We start from the raw sequence: 21,706 nt of genomic DNA, 5'->3' as shown, positions 1-21,706 counted from the left end.
AGGTACGCGGACGTGTCCGGTCACATTTCATTTCTTCCTGCGGTTTTTTATCCACTTTTGTCCGTTCTTTATTGTCCTTCTTCTCGTTACTCTGCGGTAATTTGGTCAAGTGGTATTCGAGGACTCAATAAAGGTGCCTTTAAATCAACTGCTGTTTTTTTAGGGGATTTATATAGTTAATAGAGCCAATTTTAGCCTTTTCCTTTTAATCATTTAATTTGTTTATTATTTTTTTGCCTTCGTATATTTTTAAATTGGCAAAGAAGATTAAATTAAATGTTTAATTAAAAAAATTAAAAATAATTGAATATAAAAATATATTTATTAGTTTATGTATTGGAATTACGTAAAAATTAAAAACAAAAATATATAAATAATTTTTATGTAAATTATTACAAATTTAATGAGTTATTTAGAATTTATTTATATATTTTAATTTAAATTTTTATACTTTTTGTTTTTAATAAGATAAGATATATAATAGTAAATTATTTAAAATATTTTTTATAATAATAAATACAAAAATAAAACAATTTTATATAATTATATACTTCAATAGATTTTAATTAATTAAAAATTAAATATAAAAAATATATATTCAGTTTTTATAGTTTATTAATTTTCTATAGTTAATATTATTTTAAATTATTAAATTTTATTTTACATATAATTATTTTATTATAAAATATACTTTAAAAAATATCTAAATTTTATATTTTTAAGTTTCATATTGTTTATATACAAATTAAAACAGAAAAAATTATTATAAATTATTATAAATTTTATAATTTTTAAGGATTTATAGTTGATTTAGAATCTTATTTATAATTTTTAATTCTTTCTGGAATTCCAAATATTTTAAATAAAAATTTGGAATTTTGTTTATATGGAATAAAAAAATTATTGTAAATGTTAAGGATTTGTTAATTTAGAGTTTTTAATTATCTATATTTTTGAAATCTTTCATATTCCAAATATTTTAAATAAAAAATAATATAATAAATAATAATAATTATAACATATTTATTATAAATTATTTATAAATTTGGAATTATATTCAAATTTAATATTAATTATAAGAAAATTTTATTCATTTTTATTGTTTATTAATTGTCTATAGATAATATTCTATAATATTATAATATTTTATTTTGTATATAATAATTTTAATACAAAATATAAATTGAAAATGTTTAAATATCTAAATTTTATAATTTTAGGTTTTATTTTATTTATATGAAAATAAAAAACACAAAAAATATATAAATTATTATAAATTAATATTAAGGATTTATTGTCAATTTAGAGTCTTTAATTATCAATATTTTTATTTCTTAACAAATTTTATGATATTCCAAATATTTTAAATAAAAAATTAATATAATACATTAACTATAACATATTTATTATAAATTATTTATAAATTTAGTAGGTCTATTTTTATTTATTTATTATATTACAATTATATTCAAATTTAAAATTATTTATAATAAAATTTTATTCATTTTTTATTGTGTATTAATTTTCTATAGATAATATTCCATAAAATTATAATATCTTATTTTGTATATATAAATATTAATAAAAAACATAAATTTAAAATGTTTAAATAACTAAATTTTATATATTTAAGTTTTATTTTGTTTATATGGAAATAAAAAACAAATAAAAAAAATTTGTAAATTATTATAAATTTTAAGAATTTATTGTCAATTTAGAGTCTTTAATTATGTATATTTTATAATTTTTAACAACTTTTTGATATTTCAAATATAGTAAAAAATAATTAACATATTTAATTAATTTAATTAATTATTTTGTTTATATGCAAATTAAAATCACAAAAAAAATTAAGAATTTATTGCTAATTTATATATTAAATATATTATTTAAATTATATTATTTATATATTATTGAGATATTTTTGATAATCCAAATATTTTAAATTTAAATTTAACAAATTTATGTATAAACTTAATTACAACATCAACATTTAAACTTAAAATTGTTTAGTAAATATTTTTTTTTTTTCATTTTTTATATGAAAATTCAAACATATATAAACAAATTATTTTATATCTAACTAAAATATAAAAAATCTCTTTTTGTTACTTATCTAATTAGGATATAAATGTCGCGACTTATTTTTTAAAATAAAGTATTTATATTTTTTTGTAGTGTGAAATAAATTGGAGGACCGCAACCCCCACATTTTCCACGATTTATCCAATATGCATTAAAGCACCGTACTCGTGAAAAATTCACCGACATAATTATGATTCTGGAACAGACCGATGCGAAAAGGAGGACAGTTGAAAATTTTAAAATACATCTCCGTCCATAAATCTCAATACGTCCCAATGAAATGTTTAATATTGCATCGGGTGTCGCGTCTGTGCCGTCCCCCGGTTTGCCGATGCCGACGCCGAGGCCGACGCCGACGCCGACGCCGAGACCTAATCCGTGCCAAGATTTACACGTTTACACGGCCTTTCGCACCGATATAATATTAATATAAGTGCCCGGTAATCATCTTTTAATATTTTAACTGCGTTCACCAATCGACGGTTTAAATTTGACTAAATAAAACTAACTTTTACATTTACAACATTTTATTGAATTATATATTAACATAAATACAATATTAAAATTATATAAGATATGTTCATAAATAGTTTTTGTTAATCTTGTCTTTAATTAGCTTCAACAAACTATAACTGTTGTTGGGTTGTGCTTATGTTAAGCCAAAATTTTATAAATATCCTTTGTTGATCATGACTGACAACAGAAGCTTTAGTTATCTTTAACAAACTATAACTGTTAAACTAATAAAGACTCTTTGTGCTTATGTAAAGCTCAAATTTTATAAATATCCTTTCTGGATCATGACTGACAACAGAAGCTTTAGTTATCTTTAACAAACTATAACTGTTAAACTAATAAAGAATTGTTGTGCTTATGTAAAGCTCAAATTTTATAAATATCCTTTGTTGATCATGACTGACAACAGAAGCTTTAGTAAGCTTTAACAAACTATAACTGTTAAACTAATAAAGAATTGTTGTGCTTATGTAAAGCTCAAATTTTATAAATATTCTTTGTTGATCATGACTGACAACAGAAGTTTTAGTTATCTTTAACAAACTATAACTGTTAAACTAATAAAGAATTGTTGTGCTTATGTAAAGCTCAAATTTTATAAATATTCTTTGTTGATCATGACTGACAACAGAAGCTTTAGTTATCTTTAACAAACTATAACTGTTAAACTAATAAAGACTGTTTGTGCTTATGTAAAGCTCAAATTTTATAAATATTCTTTGTTGATCATGACTGACAACAGAAGCTTTAGTTATCTTTAACAAACTATAACTGTTAAACTAATAAAGAATTGTTGTGCTTATGTAAAGCTCAAATTTTATAAATATCCTTTGTTGATCATGACTGACAACAGAAGCTTTAGTAAGCTTTAACAAACTATAACTGTTAAACTAATAAAGAATTGTTGTGCTTATGTAAAGCTCAAATTTTATAAATATTCTTTGTTGATCATGACTGACAACAGAAGTTTTAGTTAGTTTTAACAAACTATAACTGTTAAACTAATAAAGAATTGTTGTGCTTATGTAAAGCTCAAATTTTATAAATATCCTTTGTTGATCATGACTGACAACAGAAGCTTTAGTTATCTTTAACAAACTATAACTGTTAAACTAATAAAGAATTGTTGTGCTTATGTAAAGCTCAAATTTTATAAATATTCTTTGTTGATCATGGCTGACAACAGAAGCTTTAGTTAGCTTTAACAAACTATAACTGTTAAACTAATAAAGACTGTTTGTGCTTATGTAAAGCTCAAATTTTATAAATATCCTTTGTTGATCATGACTGACAACAGAAGCTTTAGTTATCTTCAACAAACTATAACTGTTAAACTAATAAAGACTGTTTGTGCTTATGTAAAGCTCAAATTTTATAAATATCCTTTGTTGATCATGACTGACAACAGAAGCTTTAGTTATCTTTAACAAACTATAACTGTTAAACTAATAAAGAATTGTTGTGCTTATGTAAAGCTCAAATTTTATAAATATTCTTTGTTGATCATGACTGACAACAGAAGCTTTAGTTAGTTTTAACAAAATATAACTACTAAACTAATAAAAAATGGTTGTGCTTTTGTAAAGCTCAAATTTTATAAATATTCTTTGTTGATCATGACTGACAACAGAAGCTTTAGTTATCTTTAACAAACTGTAACTGTTAAACTAATAAAGAATTGTTGTGCTTATGTAAAGCACAAATTTTATAAATATCCTTTGTTGATCATGACTGACAACAGAAGTTTTAGTTAGTTTTAACAAACTATAACTGTTAAACTAATAAAGAATTGTTGTGCTTATGTAAAGCTCAAATTTTATAAATATTCTTTGTTGATCATGACTGACAACAGAAGCTTTAGTTATCTTTAACAAACTATAACTGTTAAATTACAATAGTAAAGAATGGTTGTGCTTATAAAAGTCTGACAGGAGAAGCTTCAGTTAGCCTTAAAAAATTATAACTGTTAAAAGGATATAATTAAAATATTGTTGTATATGACACATCCCACTTTAAACATCAAAGCAATAAAGAAAGGGTTTAAAGGATCGGGTTGACAATGGTCGTCGTAACGAAAGTAAATACATAATGATGTAATAATCAAGAGAAGTCAAGAGAAGACATGGGGACTTGGGGGTGGCCGGGGGGTCCGCGATATCTCAGAGTTAGAGCGGCAATTTAATTCGTGCCGCCTTAAATATTAAGGGGGGCAATAATGAACACCTTCCGTAAGAAGCTGGCGCCATTAGAAAGGGAACATTTATAAAGGTAATAAGTATAAACCTAGAAGGGATTCGAATGTTAAAAGTTGTATTATGTATAAAAGCGGGGCGGGCTGGCAACCCTACACTTAGCATTAGCCCGAATGTAAAGCTTAAAATTTCGAAATTCGACTGTCTACGTTGAAAAGGGGCCGCGGAAGTATAAAAACGGCGCGAGGGGGCGGCGGCGGCGGCGGCGGCGTAACGGAGGGCTGCGTAAGTTAGTTCTTACAACTAATTTATTATTCATGACGGACCACTTGTAAGTGAGGCGCGTGCTCCCCATCCACCGCCGGTCCGCTCATCCACGCAGAAAGCCCTCCATCCAAACACCGCGTTGCCATTGTCGCACTGCGTGGGGCAACATTTTTTTACCCTATTTACCCTGTTTTTTTTATAAAATAAACTCTAAATTACATTAAAATTTGTAGCGACAATTAAAGTAAATCATAAAAATCCCATCCAGGATTTTTTTAACAACATTAAAATGTTAAGTGAGGGAAAAAATTGGGGTTGGACGATCTGGCAAGGGTGGAATTCGGTTGCTCTTTCCGTTACACACAATAAACGCATCGCATCCTATTTACCATTTAGTGAGCAAGTTACACCTCGTTAAGGCCCTAATTGCTTATCAATCGGTTTTAAACCCCTAAATTGTCCCCTCAGCCATTTTAATTTTTAAATTTTAGATCGTGCATTAAACAGAAAAAAATATATATATTTTAAAATATGAATTTTTAAAATAATTTAATATTTTATTTTATTTTTTTTTTTAATTTTGTACCGGTTTAAAATAAATATTTTATTATATTTTTACGTTTACATATATGGAAATATTTAAATAAATAAGTTCACAAATCCATTTCTATAATTTTTAAATTTAATATATATATATATATATATATATATATATATATATATATATATATATATATATATATATATATATATATTTTAATTAAATTCTAAAATTTGCCTTTTATAAATTTTAAAGTGTGAGTGAGAGGTAGAAAAAATAATTTTAAAAGTGGTGCAACAAAGAATTATTTCTAACTTAACAATTCTGTAAAATATTAACTAAATAAATAAAAATTAAAATCAGCTTCTATAATATTACTTTTAATAATTTTATTCAAATAAATCCTTTAACGTTTAAGCTTTAAGTTACAGAAAGCTTTCGTTGTCAGATAATATCAAAAGCAAATTTTTATAAACTCTGTATTTTTTTATAAATGTATAAACTGTTCTTATAAATTTATACATTATCCATCACTTTTATCTTTCATTAAAATTAAAATTTTATATAATCATTTTTAGCTTAATGCTCATAGGTTATTAAAGTTACTTAAAGCTTTGTTGTCAGACAGTATCAACAAGAAATTTTTGTATATTCTGAGTCTTTGATATATGCACAAATCTTTTTTATAAATTTATACAACATCCATCACTTTTATCGTTCATTAAAATAAATATTTTATATAATCATTTTTAGCTTAATGTTCATAGGTTATTAAAGTTACTTAAAGCTTTGTTGTCAGACAGTGACAACAAGAAATTTTTATATATTCTAAGTCTTTCATATATACACAAACCTTTTTTATAAATTTATACAATATCCATAACTTTTATCGTTCATTAAAATTAAAATTTTATATACTCATTTTTTTGCTTAACGTTCATACGTTATTAAAGCTACTTAAAGCTTTTTTGTCAGACAGTATCAACAAGAAATTTTTGTATATTCTGAGTCTTTGATATATGCACAAATCTTTTTTATAAATTTATACAACATCCATCACTTTTATCGTTCATTAAAATAAATATTTTATATAATCATTTTTAGCTTAATGTTCATAGGTTATTAAAACTACTTAAAGCTTTGTTGTCAGACTGTATCAACAAGAAATTTTTATATATTCTAAGTCTTTGATATATGCACAAACCTTTTTTATAAATTTATACAATATCCATAACTTTTATCTTTCATTAAAATTAAAATTTTATATAATCATTTTTTAGCTTAAGGTTCATAAGTTATTAAAGCTACTTAAAGCTTTGTTGTCAGACAGTATCAACAAGAAATTTTTATATATTTTGAGTCTTTGATATATGCACAAACCTTTTTTATAATTTTATACAATATCCATCACTTTTATCGTTCAGAAAAATTAAAATTTTATATAATAATTTTTTAATTTAATTTTCATATATTGTCATATAAGTTACTTAAAGCTTTGTTGTCAGATAATATTAACAATAAATTTGTACACATTCTAAGACTTTTATACATAGATAAACTATTTTTTAAATTTATACATTAATTAATAAAATGTTAAAGTTTTTTGAACCGTTTGTTGTTAAGTAACATCAACAACAATTTTTTATAAATTTAGTATAAGTATTTTACATAAGCTCTCAAGTTTTTACAACTTTCCACCACTTTTAACACTCATTAAAACCCTCATGTAAATCCTGCAAAGCAAAGTGGATCGTGAGATCAACAAAACCCTATCGAGCAGTAAAAAAAAATCAATCAGACAGTCATTAACCCACCCCACACTTGAAACGCACACTTGTTTGCACAACAACCCCCCCCAAACGATTCGGAAGTAACATAAGTTTTGGTAACATGTGCGTCCGGTTTGTTCGTCGGTTATTACAATGCGACGTGTTAATAATAATCTACGTTTCCCGAGTGGAAATGTGGTTTCCACTGTCACTATAATTTCCATTCGTATTTGGGCACGACATGTTTGTTTATAAGGGTAATTACAATTTTTTCTCAGAGAGGGAAGTTTAAAAAAATTTCAATTTGTTTCAGGGCGACATATTTTCGGGACTGAACGACGGACTGATAAGCAGGGCGGAGGCGTTGGCCGCCGTCGACATAAAGCACCAGACCAGCGGCGGACCCGGGGGTTTACCGCAGCTCAAGCACGACATGATGTACCACCATTCTATGGGGGCGCCGCCTGTCTCCAGGCCACACCAAGTACGTAATGATAATTTTATTCATCTATATTATTTATTCATTATTATCAAGAAAAAATATATATGTTTTAATCAGGTAATAATTTTTTTAATTCATAAAACTTTTATAATAATCATTCATGCCCAACAATATGTCGAAAAACAAGGAAAATGTATTTGGAATAAATTAATAAAATATTAAACACAGCATCGAAACAATTTTAGTAAATTAAAATTTGTAAATATAAATGTTGCCAATTTAAATCTAATTAATTGAAAATAATTAAAATAAAATATGAGGATTTTCAGTTCATTACCAACATTTTTATTATTAAATGAGCACATCAATAAATTTATATTCTCTTGTTATAATTTTACAATTTAATTTTTACTAACTGAATTAACTTGTTGAGCTTTGAAAAAGTTCACATGAATAATAAATTAACTGAATATTTAAAATTCTTCATAAATATTTAACTACTTAAATTCTTGGGGTTGTTTTTGTATTTATTACAAAACTGATAAAGAAATAATATTTTTAAAATATTCTCCAGTAAAAAATATTTTTTAGTCAATAAATCATAATTTAATCATACATATTTAGTTAAGTTCTTGATTAAAACCCTGTTGGGGTGCGTTAGTTTGTGCGCAGGTTATGAACGGACGTATCTACTTTTGAACAACAACTTTATCGATTCACCTGAACATAAATACAATTCGCAATTGTCCAGACTTGAGGGGATTGCGTCCAGTCGTCCACCACCGACTCCAAATTAAAATCACACAACTGCACCACCTTAATTTGTTGTACCATAATAATTTTATTGTGGTGTACGAAGGATTTTGGGGCAACGAACTAGTTTATCCTGTTACATTTTGTTCAATAATTACGATGCATAATTTACTACAGAATATTATTATAAGGGGATCGATTAACAAGTTACTATTCGATTTGTTTTCCGGCATTTAATTACAAAAGAATTTATTTGTTCTAAAGTTTCACCCTTGTTTGGGACGGGATAACATTAGGGTTGAAAGGAACTTACAGCCTTAATATCTTCGAAAATCCTGCCAATCCAATTTTTAGGATTCTTGGAATCCCTTAAAATCTACGAGATCATTGTATTATGATACTTGGATGTTCCCCTATTTTTTTCGTAGTTTTTAACAATTTTACAATTTTAGGGTTCCAAATAAATTTATCTTTTGTTTAAAAATTGAAGTATTAGTTTATCTTAAATTTTACAGTACTCCACTTTCAATATTTCATTTCTAAAAAAGTGTCTTTTATATGTTTTTAATAAGTATATTTATTTATTAGGGGATGAACGACTTTTAGCATTAAATTCTATTGTTCTGGCTCGTTAAAAGATATCAAAAAACTTAAATTAAACAGAGATAACTTTAATCATTTTTTAGTATATTTTTTTATATTAAAAATATTTTAGGGGATGAAGGTCATTTACTATTAACTTGCAGTGTCTTTATTTGTTAAATAAATCTTAAAATATTTAAATTCAATTTACAGAGATAATTTTAATTATTTTTACTATAATTTTTATTATTATAAAAATAACTTAGGGGATGAAGGACATTTATTATTAAATTGTAGTGTCTAGACTTATTCAATAAATTTTAAAATGTTTAAATTCAATTTACAGGGATATCTTTCGAGTTTTATTTTTTTAATTATAGTTTTCTATATTATAAATCATTTCGTAGGGGATGAAGGACCTTAACAATTAAATTATATTGTCTTGGCTTGTTAAAAAATCTTAAAAATCTTAAATTCAATTTACAGAGGTAATTTTAACTATATTTTAATATAATTTTTATTATTATAAAAATATCTTAGGGGATGAAGGGCATTTACTATTAAATTGTAGTGTCTTGACTCGTTTAAAAAATCCTAAAATGTTTAAATTAAATTTACAGGGATAACTTTTAAGTTTTATTTTTTTAATTATAGTTTTCTATATTATAAATCTATTTGTAGGGGATGAAGGACCTTAACAATTAAATTATATTGTCCTGGCTTGTTAAAAAATCTTAAAAAGCTTAAATTCAATTTACATAGGTACTTTTAATTATATTTCAATATAATTTTTATTATTATAAAAATATCTTAGGGGATGAAGGACATTTACTATTAAATTGCAGTGTCTTGACTCATTTAATAAATCCTAAAATGTTTAAATTAAATTTACGGGGATAACTTTTAAGTTTTATTTTTTTAATTATAGTTTTGTATATTATAAATAATTTTGTAGGGGATGAAGGACCTTAACAATTAAATTATATTGTCCTCGCTTGTTAAAAAAAACTTTATAAGCTTAAATTCAATTTACAGAGATAATTTTAATTATTTTTACTATAATTTTTATTATTATAAAAATAACTTAGGGGATGAAGGACATTTATTATTAAATTGTAGTGTCTAGACTTATTCAATAAATTTTAAAATGTTTAAATTCAATTTACAGGGATATCTTTCGAGTTTTATTTTTTTAATTATAGTTTTCTATATTATAAATCATTTCGTAGAGGATGAAGGACCTTAACAATTAAATTATATTGTCTTGGCTTGTTAAAAAATCTTAAAAATCTTAAATTCAATTTACAGAGGTAATTTTAACTATATTTTAATATAATTTTTATTATTATAAAAATATCTTAGGGGATGAAGGGCATTTACTATTAAATTGTAGTGTCTTGACTCGTTTAAAAAATCCTAAAATGTTTAAATTAAATTTACAGGGATAACTTTTAAGTTTTATTTTTTTAATTATAGTTTTCTATATTATAAATCTATTTGTAGGGGATGAAGGACCTTAACAATTAAATTATATTGTTCTGGCTTGTTAAAAAATCTTAAAAAGCTTTAATTCAATTTACATAGGTAATTTTAATTATATTTCAATATAATTTTTATTATTATAAAAATATCTTAGGGGATGAAGGACATTTACTATTAAATTGTAGTGTCTTGACTCGTTTAATAAATCCTAAAATGTTTAAATTAAATTTACAGAGATAAATTTTAAGTTTTATTTTTTTAATTATAGTTTTCTATATTATAAATCTATTTGTAGGGGATGAAGGACCTTAACAATTAAATTATATTGTCCTGGCTTGTTAAAAAATCTTAAAAAGCTTTAATTCAATTTACATAGGTAATTTTAATTATATTTCAATATAATTTTTATTATTATAAAAATATCTTAGGGGATGAAGGACATTTACTATTAAATTGCAGTGTCTTGACTCATTTAATAAATCCTAAAATGTTTAAATTCAATTTACAGGGATAACTTTTAATTTCTATTTTTTTAATTATAGTTTTTTATATTATAAATCCTTTCGTAAGGGATGAAGGACCTTAACACATAAATTATATTGTTCTGGCTTGTTAAAAAATCTTAAATTCAATATACAGAGGTAATTTTAATTATATTTTAATAAAATTTTTATTATTATATAAATATCTTAGGGGATGAAGGACATTTACTATTAAATTTTAGTGTCTTGACTCGTTTAAAAAATCCTAAAATGTTTAAATTAAATTTACAGGGATAACTTTTAAGTTTTATTTTTTTAATTATAGTTTTGTATATTATAAATAATTTTGTAGGGGATGAAGGACCTTAATAATTAAATTATATTGTCCTGGCATGTTAAAAAATCTTAAAAAGCTTAAATTCAATTTTCAGAGATAATTTTAATTATTTATTATAAAAATATCTTAGGGGACGAAGAACATTTACTATTAAATTGTAATGTCTTGGCTTGTTAAATATATCCTAAAATGTTTAAATTCAATTTACATACATAAATTTTTTAATGTAATGTGAATTATTATAAAAATATCTTAAGGGATGAAGGAAAGTTAAATGTCTGTGGAATATTAGATAACTAAGTGAACAAATAAAATTACTATAAATTGATAATAATAATAATAATAATAATGTAGTTATTAATTTGTTGTTGGTTTCACAACAATTAATAATTATCAAACCTTTTTCATGTCACTGTTAATTTGAATTTTGTTCCCCAATCCGAAATAATAAACCGAACAATTTCCATTGTAAAAAATATGTTTAAACAGCACGAAAAAAAAAAAATAAAAATAAAAAAAAATGCGAGGTAAAAACCGGGCCTCATTTAAAATGCATTCAATTAATTTGAATGTTAATTAACAGGTGGGTCAAAATTGCAAAGCTTTTACTGGCAGCGAACAAATATCGACGGCCTGAAAAAAAATGATGTGTACACATCACACACACACGTAGAGAGTGAGCCGGGGTTGTTTTTCCGGTGAGGGGGTAGGTTTCGGGCGGTTTTTATTGCGTGCGCCCGAAATTATGACATTCATAACGCCCCGACCGGACGGCGGGTTTCTGAAACAATATTGTATGCACAAAAAACCCGATTTTACATTTAAAATGTCACGTGTGATTGACACACACACTCACACACACACAAAATGTGCCGTACCCGGATTGATATCGCGTTTTTTCCGGGCCTCCGGAACGAAAATCAATTCTATGAAATACGTACAATATTATTTTTTTTTTACGCTCCGGTTTTGTAATATTGCACGATAAATGTTGCATTGTCCGGGTGGAACGGGCTCTCGCATATCGGACGCATGAAAGATTAAATGGCCGTTTCAATCATTTCATGCATTTTTTCATGCAATTTATTTCGGACCGTTTGTGTGGGAAGGGAGAAGGCTCGCCCGGGTTATTTTTTTTTTTTCGATTTTTGTTTTAAAATCCACGGAGTAATGCCACAGATACTTTTTTGACAACGGCTCGTTGCAAAATGGATGCGATGCATTTAGACAACCCGTTCGGTCATTTCGAAATGTCAGGGGGTGTTTTAGCAATTTTTTGTCATTTTTTAGTTAGGTTTTAAGCAAGAATATTAAAATGGATTTGTGTATATATTTTATAACATTGTTCAACAAGTTAATACACTGTAATTTAATGATACCAGCCCTTCATCCCCTAAGATATTATTATAATAATAAATATTATATTAAAAATTAATTAAAATAATTTCTGTAAATCGAAGTTAAATATGTTACGTTTTATTTAACGAGTAAGACATTACAATTTAATAGTAAATGTCCTTCATCCCCTAAGATATTTTTATAATAAAAAAAATTATAATAAAAAATAATTAAAATCATTTCTATAATTTGAATTTTAGTTTTTTAAGCCAGGACAATATAATTTAATTGTTAAGGTCCTTCATCCCTTACGAAATGATTTATAATATAGAAAACTATAATAAAAAAAACTTAAAAGTTGTCCATGTTGTATTTAAACATTTTGAGATTTATTAAACGGGTTAAAACACTACAATTTAATTGTAAATGTCCCCTTCATCCCCTAAGATATACTTATAATAATATAAATTATATTAAAAAATAATGAAAATTATCTCTGTTAATTGAATTTAAGTTTTATAAGATTTTTTTAACAAGCCAGGATAATATAATTTATTTGTGAAGGTCCTTCATCCCCTACAAAAGTTTTATAATAAGGAAAATTATAATAAAAAAAAAATAAAAAATAAATGTTGTGTCTGTGAATTGAATTTAAACATTTTAGTATTTATTTAATGAGTTAGGACACTACAATTTAATAGTAAATGTCCCCTTCATCCCCTAAGATATATTTATAATAATAAAAATTATATTAAAAAATAATTAAAATTATCTCTGTTAATTGAATTTAAGCTTTATATGATTTTTTTAACAAGCCAGGACAATATAATTTATTTGTAAAGATCCTTCATCCCCTAAAAAAGTTTTATAATATATAAAAATATAATTAAAAAAAATAAAAATTAAATGTTTTGTCTGTGAATTCAATTTAAACATTTTAGTATTTATTTAACGAGTTCAGACACTACAATTTAATAGTAAATGTCTTTCAACCCCTAAGATATTTTTAAAATAATATAAATTATATCAAAAAACAATTAAAACTATCCCTGTAAATTGAATTTCTGCTCTTTAAGATTTTTCAACTAGCCAGGACAATATAATTTATTTGTAAATAGCCTTCAACCCCTACGAAAGTTTAATTTATGCAACCTGTTCCCCCAATTTAATTGTAAATATCTTTTATCCTTGTATAAATCACTAAAAATTAAAAAAATTAATGTGATCCTTGTAAATGGTTGTTGTTGTTGTGTATCAAATGTTATAATTGAAAATTAATTATATCCGGATGTTTTCTTTAAAGTGATTAGGCCCTAATAGTGCTTAGTTAACAACCAGTTGGTGGATCGATGGCCGCAAATTAGAATTGGGCTTCCACGACCAGTTAATTACAATCACCATCATCCCATGCGGAAAACCCACCCCGGACCGTGACTCCGGGCCGTACGCAAACTTTCTGCCGCCAAACTGCGAAACAAATCGAAACCCTTTCGGCGACACGGCCACTTACCGGCTGATACGTGGGCCCCAAACAAAAAAAATACGCCAAACAAAAACAAACAAAACTGAACAAGAGAACGTGTGTGTGTGTGTAGTCGGGGTTGCGTCGTGCACATTTGACAAACGGCCGTTGTAGTAGGCAAACAGCGGGCACAAGTGCGGCCCGGGGGCTCCCCGGCGCTGGCAAAACAACATTTCCCGTGGGTGCAGTGGCGCGACCCCCAACGGGCCCCGCCAATGCGTCCCTCACCGTGTTCTACACGTCAAATGACCACTTTACAGCAATGCGAGCCCTAATGATGAAATATGGGGCTGCTGGGACCCATTGAATCATTGGAATTCTGTTCGTTGGAAAAACCACCCGGCGCTGCCGCCCGACCCGTAGATGCTTATCTGCTGATACACTATCTATTCTCTATTATTTTTTCTCGCCCTCTCTGTTCAACTGTCGGCCGGTTGTAAATTTCCTTGTCGCTCGCGAGGGTAAATACGTGTGCACGTACGCGGGGTACGCGTGTGTGTCGGCCAATTGGCCGAATAATGCACGTCAAATATGGATTTGTTGGGTTGTAGTGGACGGACACGACACTAACGTGGATTTAATGTTATCTGACGGCGGAAAGGAAAAAAAAAGGCGGTCAACGCAACAGGGTTGTAAATCGTGATACACTTTATTATTCAATAATCCTTTTGCAGAAAACATTTTTCACATTCAACAAATTATGTACTTTCATTCCATACATGTTTGTGTTAACCTAAAAATGTTTGACCCAATTTTTAAAATACTTAATAATAATTTATTGTCCTTTATTTATTTTTTACTAATAACAGTCATGAACTATTTTACATATTATATCTGTGTAAAAATTAGTTAATAACTGCTAATTTTAACAAATTTTCTATATCATATAATTTCGTTAGGGGATGAAAGGCATTTATATTTAAATTATATTATCCTGGCTTGTTAAAAAAAATCTTAAAAAAGCTTAAATTTACAGAGATAATTTTAATTATTTTTTAATGTAATTTTTATTATTATAAAAATATCTTAGGGGATGAAGGTCATTTACTATTAAATTGTAGTATCTTGACTAGTTAAATAAGTACTAAAATGTTTAAATTCAATTTACAGGGATAACTTTTAAGTTTTTTTTTATAGTTTTTTATATTATAAATCATTTCGTAGGGGATGAAGGACTTTAACAATTAAATTATATTGTCCTGGCTTATTAAAAAATCTTAAAAAATTTAAATTCAATGTACAAAGATAATTTTAATTAATTTTTTTAATATAATTGTTATTATTATAAAAATATCTTAAGGGATGAGGGTTATTTACAATTAAATTGTACTGTCTTGACTGGTTAAATAAATTCTAAAATGTTTAAATTCAATTTACATTAAATTTTTTATTTTTAATTATAATTTTCTATATTATAAAATTTTCGTAAGGGATGAAGGACCTTTACAAATAAATTATATTGCCCTGGCTTCTTAAAAAAATTTTATGAAGCTTAAATTCATTTAACAGAGATAATTTTAATTATTTTTTAATGTAATTTTTATTATTATAAAAATATCTTAGGGGATGAAGGACATTTACTATTAAATTGTAGTGTCTTGACTCGTTAAATAAATCCTAAAATGTTTAAATTCAATTTACAGGGATAAGTTTTAAGTTTTTTTTTTAATTATAGTTTTTTATATTATAAATCATTTCGTATGGGATGAAGGACTTTAACAATTAAATTATATTGTCCTGGCTTATTAAAAAATCTTAAAAAACTTAAATTCAATTTACAAAGATAATTTTAATTAATTTTTTTAATATAATTGTTATTATTATAAAAATATCTTAAGGGATGAGGGTTATTTACAATTAAATTTTACTGTCTTGACTGGTTAAATAAATTCTAAAATGTTTAAATTCAATTTACATTAAATTTTTTATTTTTAATTATAGTTTTCTATATTATAAAACTTTCATAGGGGATGAAGGACCTTTACAAATATATTGCCCTGGCTTCTTAAAAAAAATTTATGAAGCTTAAATTCATTTAACAGAGATAATTTTAATTATTTTTTAATTTAATTTTTATTATTATAAATATATCTTAGGGGATGAAGGGGACATTTACTATTAAATTGTAGTGTCTTAATTCGTTAAATAAATACTAAAATGTTAAAATTCAATTCACAGACACAACATTTAATTTTTATTTTTTTTTTAATTATAGTTTTTTATTTTATAAAACTTTCGTAGGGTATGAAGGACCTTTATAAATAAATTATATTGTCCTGGCTTGTTAAAAAAATCTTATAAAGCTTAAATTCATTTAACAGAGATAATTTTAATTATGTTTTAGTACAATTTTTATTATTATAAATATATCTTAGGGGATGAAGGGGACATTTACTATTAAATTATAGTGTCTTAACTCATTAAATAAATACCAACATATTTAAATTCAACTCACAGACACAACATTTAATTTTAATTTTTTTTTAATTATAGTTTTCTATATTATAAAACTTTCGTAGGGAATAAAGGACCTTTACAAATAAATTATATTGTCCTGGTTTGTTAAAAAAATTTTATAAATCTTAAATTCAATTAACAGAGATAATTTTAATTATTTTTTAATATAATTTTTATTATTATAAAAATATCTTAAGGGATGAGGGTTATTTACAATTAAATTGTAGTGCATTGACTCGTTTAATAAATCATAAAATGTTTAAATTCAATTTACAGGGAAAACATTTCAATTTTTTCAACTTTTTTATTAAATTATATTGTTCTGGTTTGTTAAAAAATCTTAAAAAGCTTAAATACAATTTATATAGATAATTTTAATTAATTTTTAATTAATTTGCCTTTGGATAAAGGAGGAAACCTACAAATTATTTATATTTATGATCTTTAAAAAAAATATAATTATAATTATGAAAGTTTTGAATAATCAAGATTCTTTACAACATTAAATTTATGTTCAAACATAAATTAATAATTAAAAAAGTTGATAATGAATTAAAATTGTGTAACAACTGTACCACTAATTAGATATTAATGATGCGACACCTCATAACATAATACTACATAATGCAAAATTAGTGCTGTTTAATTGAATATTTTCTACATCATTACATTTCCAAACAGATTGTAAACAATAATTTTCAATTAACAACCATCAAAATGCAATTTTTGAAACGGTTTTTGCCACCAACAGTTAATACAATTTATCAACCAAAATTTTGATAATGAATGATACAAATGTAATTTCATATTCTATTTGGTTTTAATTATGAAAGCTTTAACATACATATTTTCACGCAATTAGTTTATATAATTTATACGCAATTGATTATAAAATGAATTAAAAGCTCGTGATTATTGAACAGCTTAATTTAATGATTAATGCTAAACCTAATTTAAGGCCATCAATTATTATTTGTACTTTCAATGGAAACAAACATGTGGAACAGATGCACAATAAAATTATAATCAAATTATATTAATTATAGGATTTTTAATTAGATTTCCAAAGGTGAACTTATTTATTTTTACTCTGATGTAATAAAATCCGCCCGTTAAGCACCCTGGTATTTTTTAAACAGGTGCTAATAAACCCCGTCCTCTTTCGCGTTGGGGTTAAAAACGGGCATCGCGAAAAATAATTAAACGGCCGCCGCGCCAGCCCCGTCCCACCCCCATAAAAGGCCGCTTTAACAAATGCGTAAAATTAAATCGCGCCCCCCGACCGACGACAAGACGGTTATGTTGCCAATTTTCGGGTACATGTGTGACGAGGGTGGGCCCCAAAAATCGGACCTGACCGCCCCTATCATGCCCGCTTTCCGCTCCAAATGTTAATGTGACGTTTTATTACTTTTTTGTCATAATCCGCAAGTTTTCACGGCGTAATTTACCGCCCCTCCGAGATTACGATCGGAATAAATAATATTTCATGATTGCTCTTTTGTAGGGCACAACACAAAAACTCGGGTGTAATGAATTTATGAACAGGCGCTGGTGTTTTCGTTAACTGGGACTGTGGGGAACGGGCGCCCTTTTAATTCGCCATTTGGTCCGTTTGTTTTGGCTCGTTTTATCCGACGTTTGGATCAAGAACGAAAACAAACTATTTGTAAACATAGATCATGAATTAAATAATAATTATCATTTGTCTTTGATATTTTATCTGATTTTTTTATACCCAACCATATTTTAAAGACTCTGGAGAGTCTATAAATATGAAGAAATTGAAGAGAACTAAAGAATTGTCTGTTAATATTTAGTCATAACTTAAAAACTATCTTGGTCATCTATAAATCTGAAGAACTTTAATTTAAAGGCTAAGGACAATCTTGATTATATATAAATTTGAAGAACTTGAAGAAAACTAAAGAAATCTTTAATGTACAATGTAAATTATTAATGCAACTTCTTCAAACTATTAGTTTCTTCTAATCCAAAATTTTTTTAATCCAAAAAGGGTTCTCAAAGTTTCCTAAATTGTCTGTTAGTCATAATTTAAAAACTGTAGACAATATTAGATTAGAAGAATTTAAAAAAAACCAAAAAAAGCTTTATTCCAAAATGTAAATTATTGATGCAAGATCTTCAAATTATTAGTTTCTTCTAATATAAAATTATTTAGATCCTAAAAAGGGTCCTCAAAGCTTTTTTAAATTTGTCTATTAATATTTAGTCACAATTTAAAGACCATGGACAATTTTGGTCATCTACAAATCTGAAGAACTTAAAGAAAACCAAAGAAATTTTTATTCCAAAATGTAAATTATTAATGAAACTTCTTCAAACTATTAGTTTCTTCTAATCTAAACTTATTTTAATCCTAAAAAAGGTCCTCAAAGCTTTTTTACTTGTCTGTTAATATTTAATTATAATTTAAAGACTATAGACGATCTTGATCATCTATAAATCTGAATAACTTAAAGAAAACCAAAGAAATATTTATTCCAAAATGTAAATTATTGATGAAACTTCTTCAAACTATTAGTTTCTTCTAATCTAAAGTTATTTTAATCCTAAAAAAGGTCCTCAAAGCTTCTTAAATTGTCTGTTAATATTTATTCATAATTTAAGGGCTATGGTCAATCTTAAACAGCTATAAATCTGAAGAAATTAAAAAAAAACAAAGAAATCTTTATTCTAAAATGTGAATTATTGATGAATCTTCTTCAATCTATTAGTTTCTTTTAATCTAACGGTATTTTAATCCTAAAAAAGATCCTCAAAGCTTCTTAAATTGTCTGTTAATATTTATTCATAATTTAAGGGCTATGGTCAATTTTAATCAGCTATAAATTTGAAGAAATTAAAGAAAACCAAAGAAATCTTTATTCTAAAATGTAAATTATTGATGAAACTTCTTCAATCTATTAGTTTCTTTTAATCTAACGGTATTTTAATCCTAAAAAAGGTCCTCAAAGCTTTTTTAATTGTCTATTAATATTTAGTCACAATTTAAAGACCATGGACAATCTTGATCATCTATAAATCTGAAGAACTTAAAGAAAACCAAAGAAATCTTTTTTCCAAAATGTCAATTATTGATGAAACTTCTTCAAAATATTAGTTTCTTCTAATCTAAAGTTATTTTAATCCTAAAAAAGGTCTTCAAAGCTTCTTAAATTGTCTGTTTACCATCTATAAAACTGAAGAATTTAAAGAAAACTAAAGAAATCTTTATTTCAAGATGTAAATTATTGATGCAACTTCTTCAAACTATTAGTTTCTTCCAATACTAAGCCTTTTAATTGTCTGTTAATATTTGGCCATAATGTAAATACTATGGACGACCTTGATCTTCTATAGATGCAGCTACAAGCTTCTAAATTTACCATAACAGGTTCTTCAATTGTTATTTATTAATACCAACTTTAAACTTTTTTCATATAAATAAAATAATAAATGTTTGTGGAAAAAATCTTAAACAGACTCTATTTTTATTCCAGATGAGCCACATGGACGGCCTGGAAATGCTGGACCCGATCTCCTCCTCATCGATGACGACCCTAACCCCGATGTCCGACACACCGTCGCACATGCACGCCTACGGCATGAACCACGTGATGAACCACCACCACCACGGCGGCCCGCTGTCGGGCCACAACGCCCCGGGCCACCACGGGGGCCACCACAGCGGCCACCCGGGCGCCCACCACCCGGCCATGGCGGCAGCCGCCGCGGCCGCCGCCGTGGCCGGCCTCCACCCCGACGCCGACACGGACCCCAGGGAGCTGGAGGCGTTCGCCGAACGCTTCAAGCAGCGGAGGATCAAGCTGGGGGTGACGCAGGCGGACGTGGGGAAGGCGTTGGCCAACCTGAAGCTGCCCGGCGTCGGGGCGCTGTCGCAGAGCACGATCTGCCGCTTCGAGAGCCTGACGCTGTCGCACAACAACATGATCGCCCTCAAGCCCATACTGCAAGCGTGGCTGGAGGAGGCGGAGGCCCAGGCGAAGAACAAGCGCCGCGACCCCGACGCCCCCAGCGTCCTGCCGGCGGGGGAGAAGAAGCGGAAGCGCACGTCGATAGCGGCGCCCGAGAAGCGCAGCCTGGAGGCCTATTTCGCCGTGCAGCCGCGGCCCTCGGGGGAGAAGATCGCCGCCATCGCCGAGAAGCTGGACCTGAAGAAGAACGTGGTGCGCGTCTGGTTCTGCAACCAGCGGCAGAAACAGAAGCGCATGAAGTTCGCGGCGCAGCACTGACCAGACGTGAATTTCGGTTTTCCATAAGCGTAAATTGGGCTCGGATCGGGCGTACGTGGGGGGACGCCGTCGAAACTCCATTTGTAATAATTTCGGCGGGTTTTTTTATAAATTATGCTCAAAGCACTGTAAATAATAGTTGACACGTCACGTACCTTCTTGAACCGTCCAATCCAACGATGGAATTGCCGGATGTAAAATGCAGATTTGAAAACCTTCAGTCGGATTGATTAGGATAATGGTTATTTGTACATAAGTTTATTGTTTCTTCGTTGGTGTTTTGTTGTTGGATTGGAATGTGTAAACAAAATTAAACATCTACATTCGATATAATGTTTAATTGAATGTTTGGACTTTTATTCTCGGTTTGAATTCAGGTTTGTATACTGTTTTAGTTTTATTATTATCATTATATTTTAATCAAATCAACATTGATAAAAAATGATTTTAATAAAATTTTTTAGAGACTCATTTTCAATTTTTTAAAAATATTTAATTTTATTATATATAAATTCAAACTTAATCAAATATGAGATATAAATAGTTATTGATTTGTAAAATAAGGAATAAAAATAATAATTTTTGTTAAATTTTCTTGTATTTTGAACATTTTAATGATATCCATCATAATTTAGAAACTAAGAAGAATGAGTTTCTTCTAATCTAAAATTATTTTAATTCTAAA

At 27.2% G+C, this 21,706-nt stretch overlaps 1 protein-coding gene across 4 annotated transcripts in view; it reads left to right on the top strand.

Annotated features, from left to right (window-relative positions):
• LOC109602217 (inhibitory POU protein) overlaps positions 1-21,356 on the top strand; it is a 50,864-nt gene extending 29,508 nt beyond the window's left edge. For 2 of the 4 annotated variants that reach the window (XM_049963462.1, XM_020018544.2), the window contains 2 exons: positions 7,684-7,854; positions 20,269-21,356. In XM_049963462.1, the coding sequence (XP_049819419.1) occupies positions 7,684-7,854; positions 20,269-21,021 (924 nt within the window). In that variant the 3' untranslated portion in view covers positions 21,022-21,356. Of the gene's footprint in view, positions 1-7,683; positions 7,855-20,250 lie in introns of all 4 variants that reach the window. The other 2 variants (XM_049963461.1, XM_049963460.1) reach the window with 1 other exon arrangement.
• Positions 21,357-21,706: the final 350 nt, after the last annotated feature.

The sequence above is a fragment of the Aethina tumida genome, chromosome 2 (genome assembly GCF_024364675.1).
Source record: "Aethina tumida isolate Nest 87 chromosome 2, icAetTumi1.1, whole genome shotgun sequence".
Lineage (NCBI taxonomy): Eukaryota > Metazoa > Arthropoda > Insecta > Coleoptera > Nitidulidae > Aethina > Aethina tumida.
Note: the sequence above shows the minus strand (reverse complement) of the source record. Positions and strands in the feature narration are given on the sequence as shown.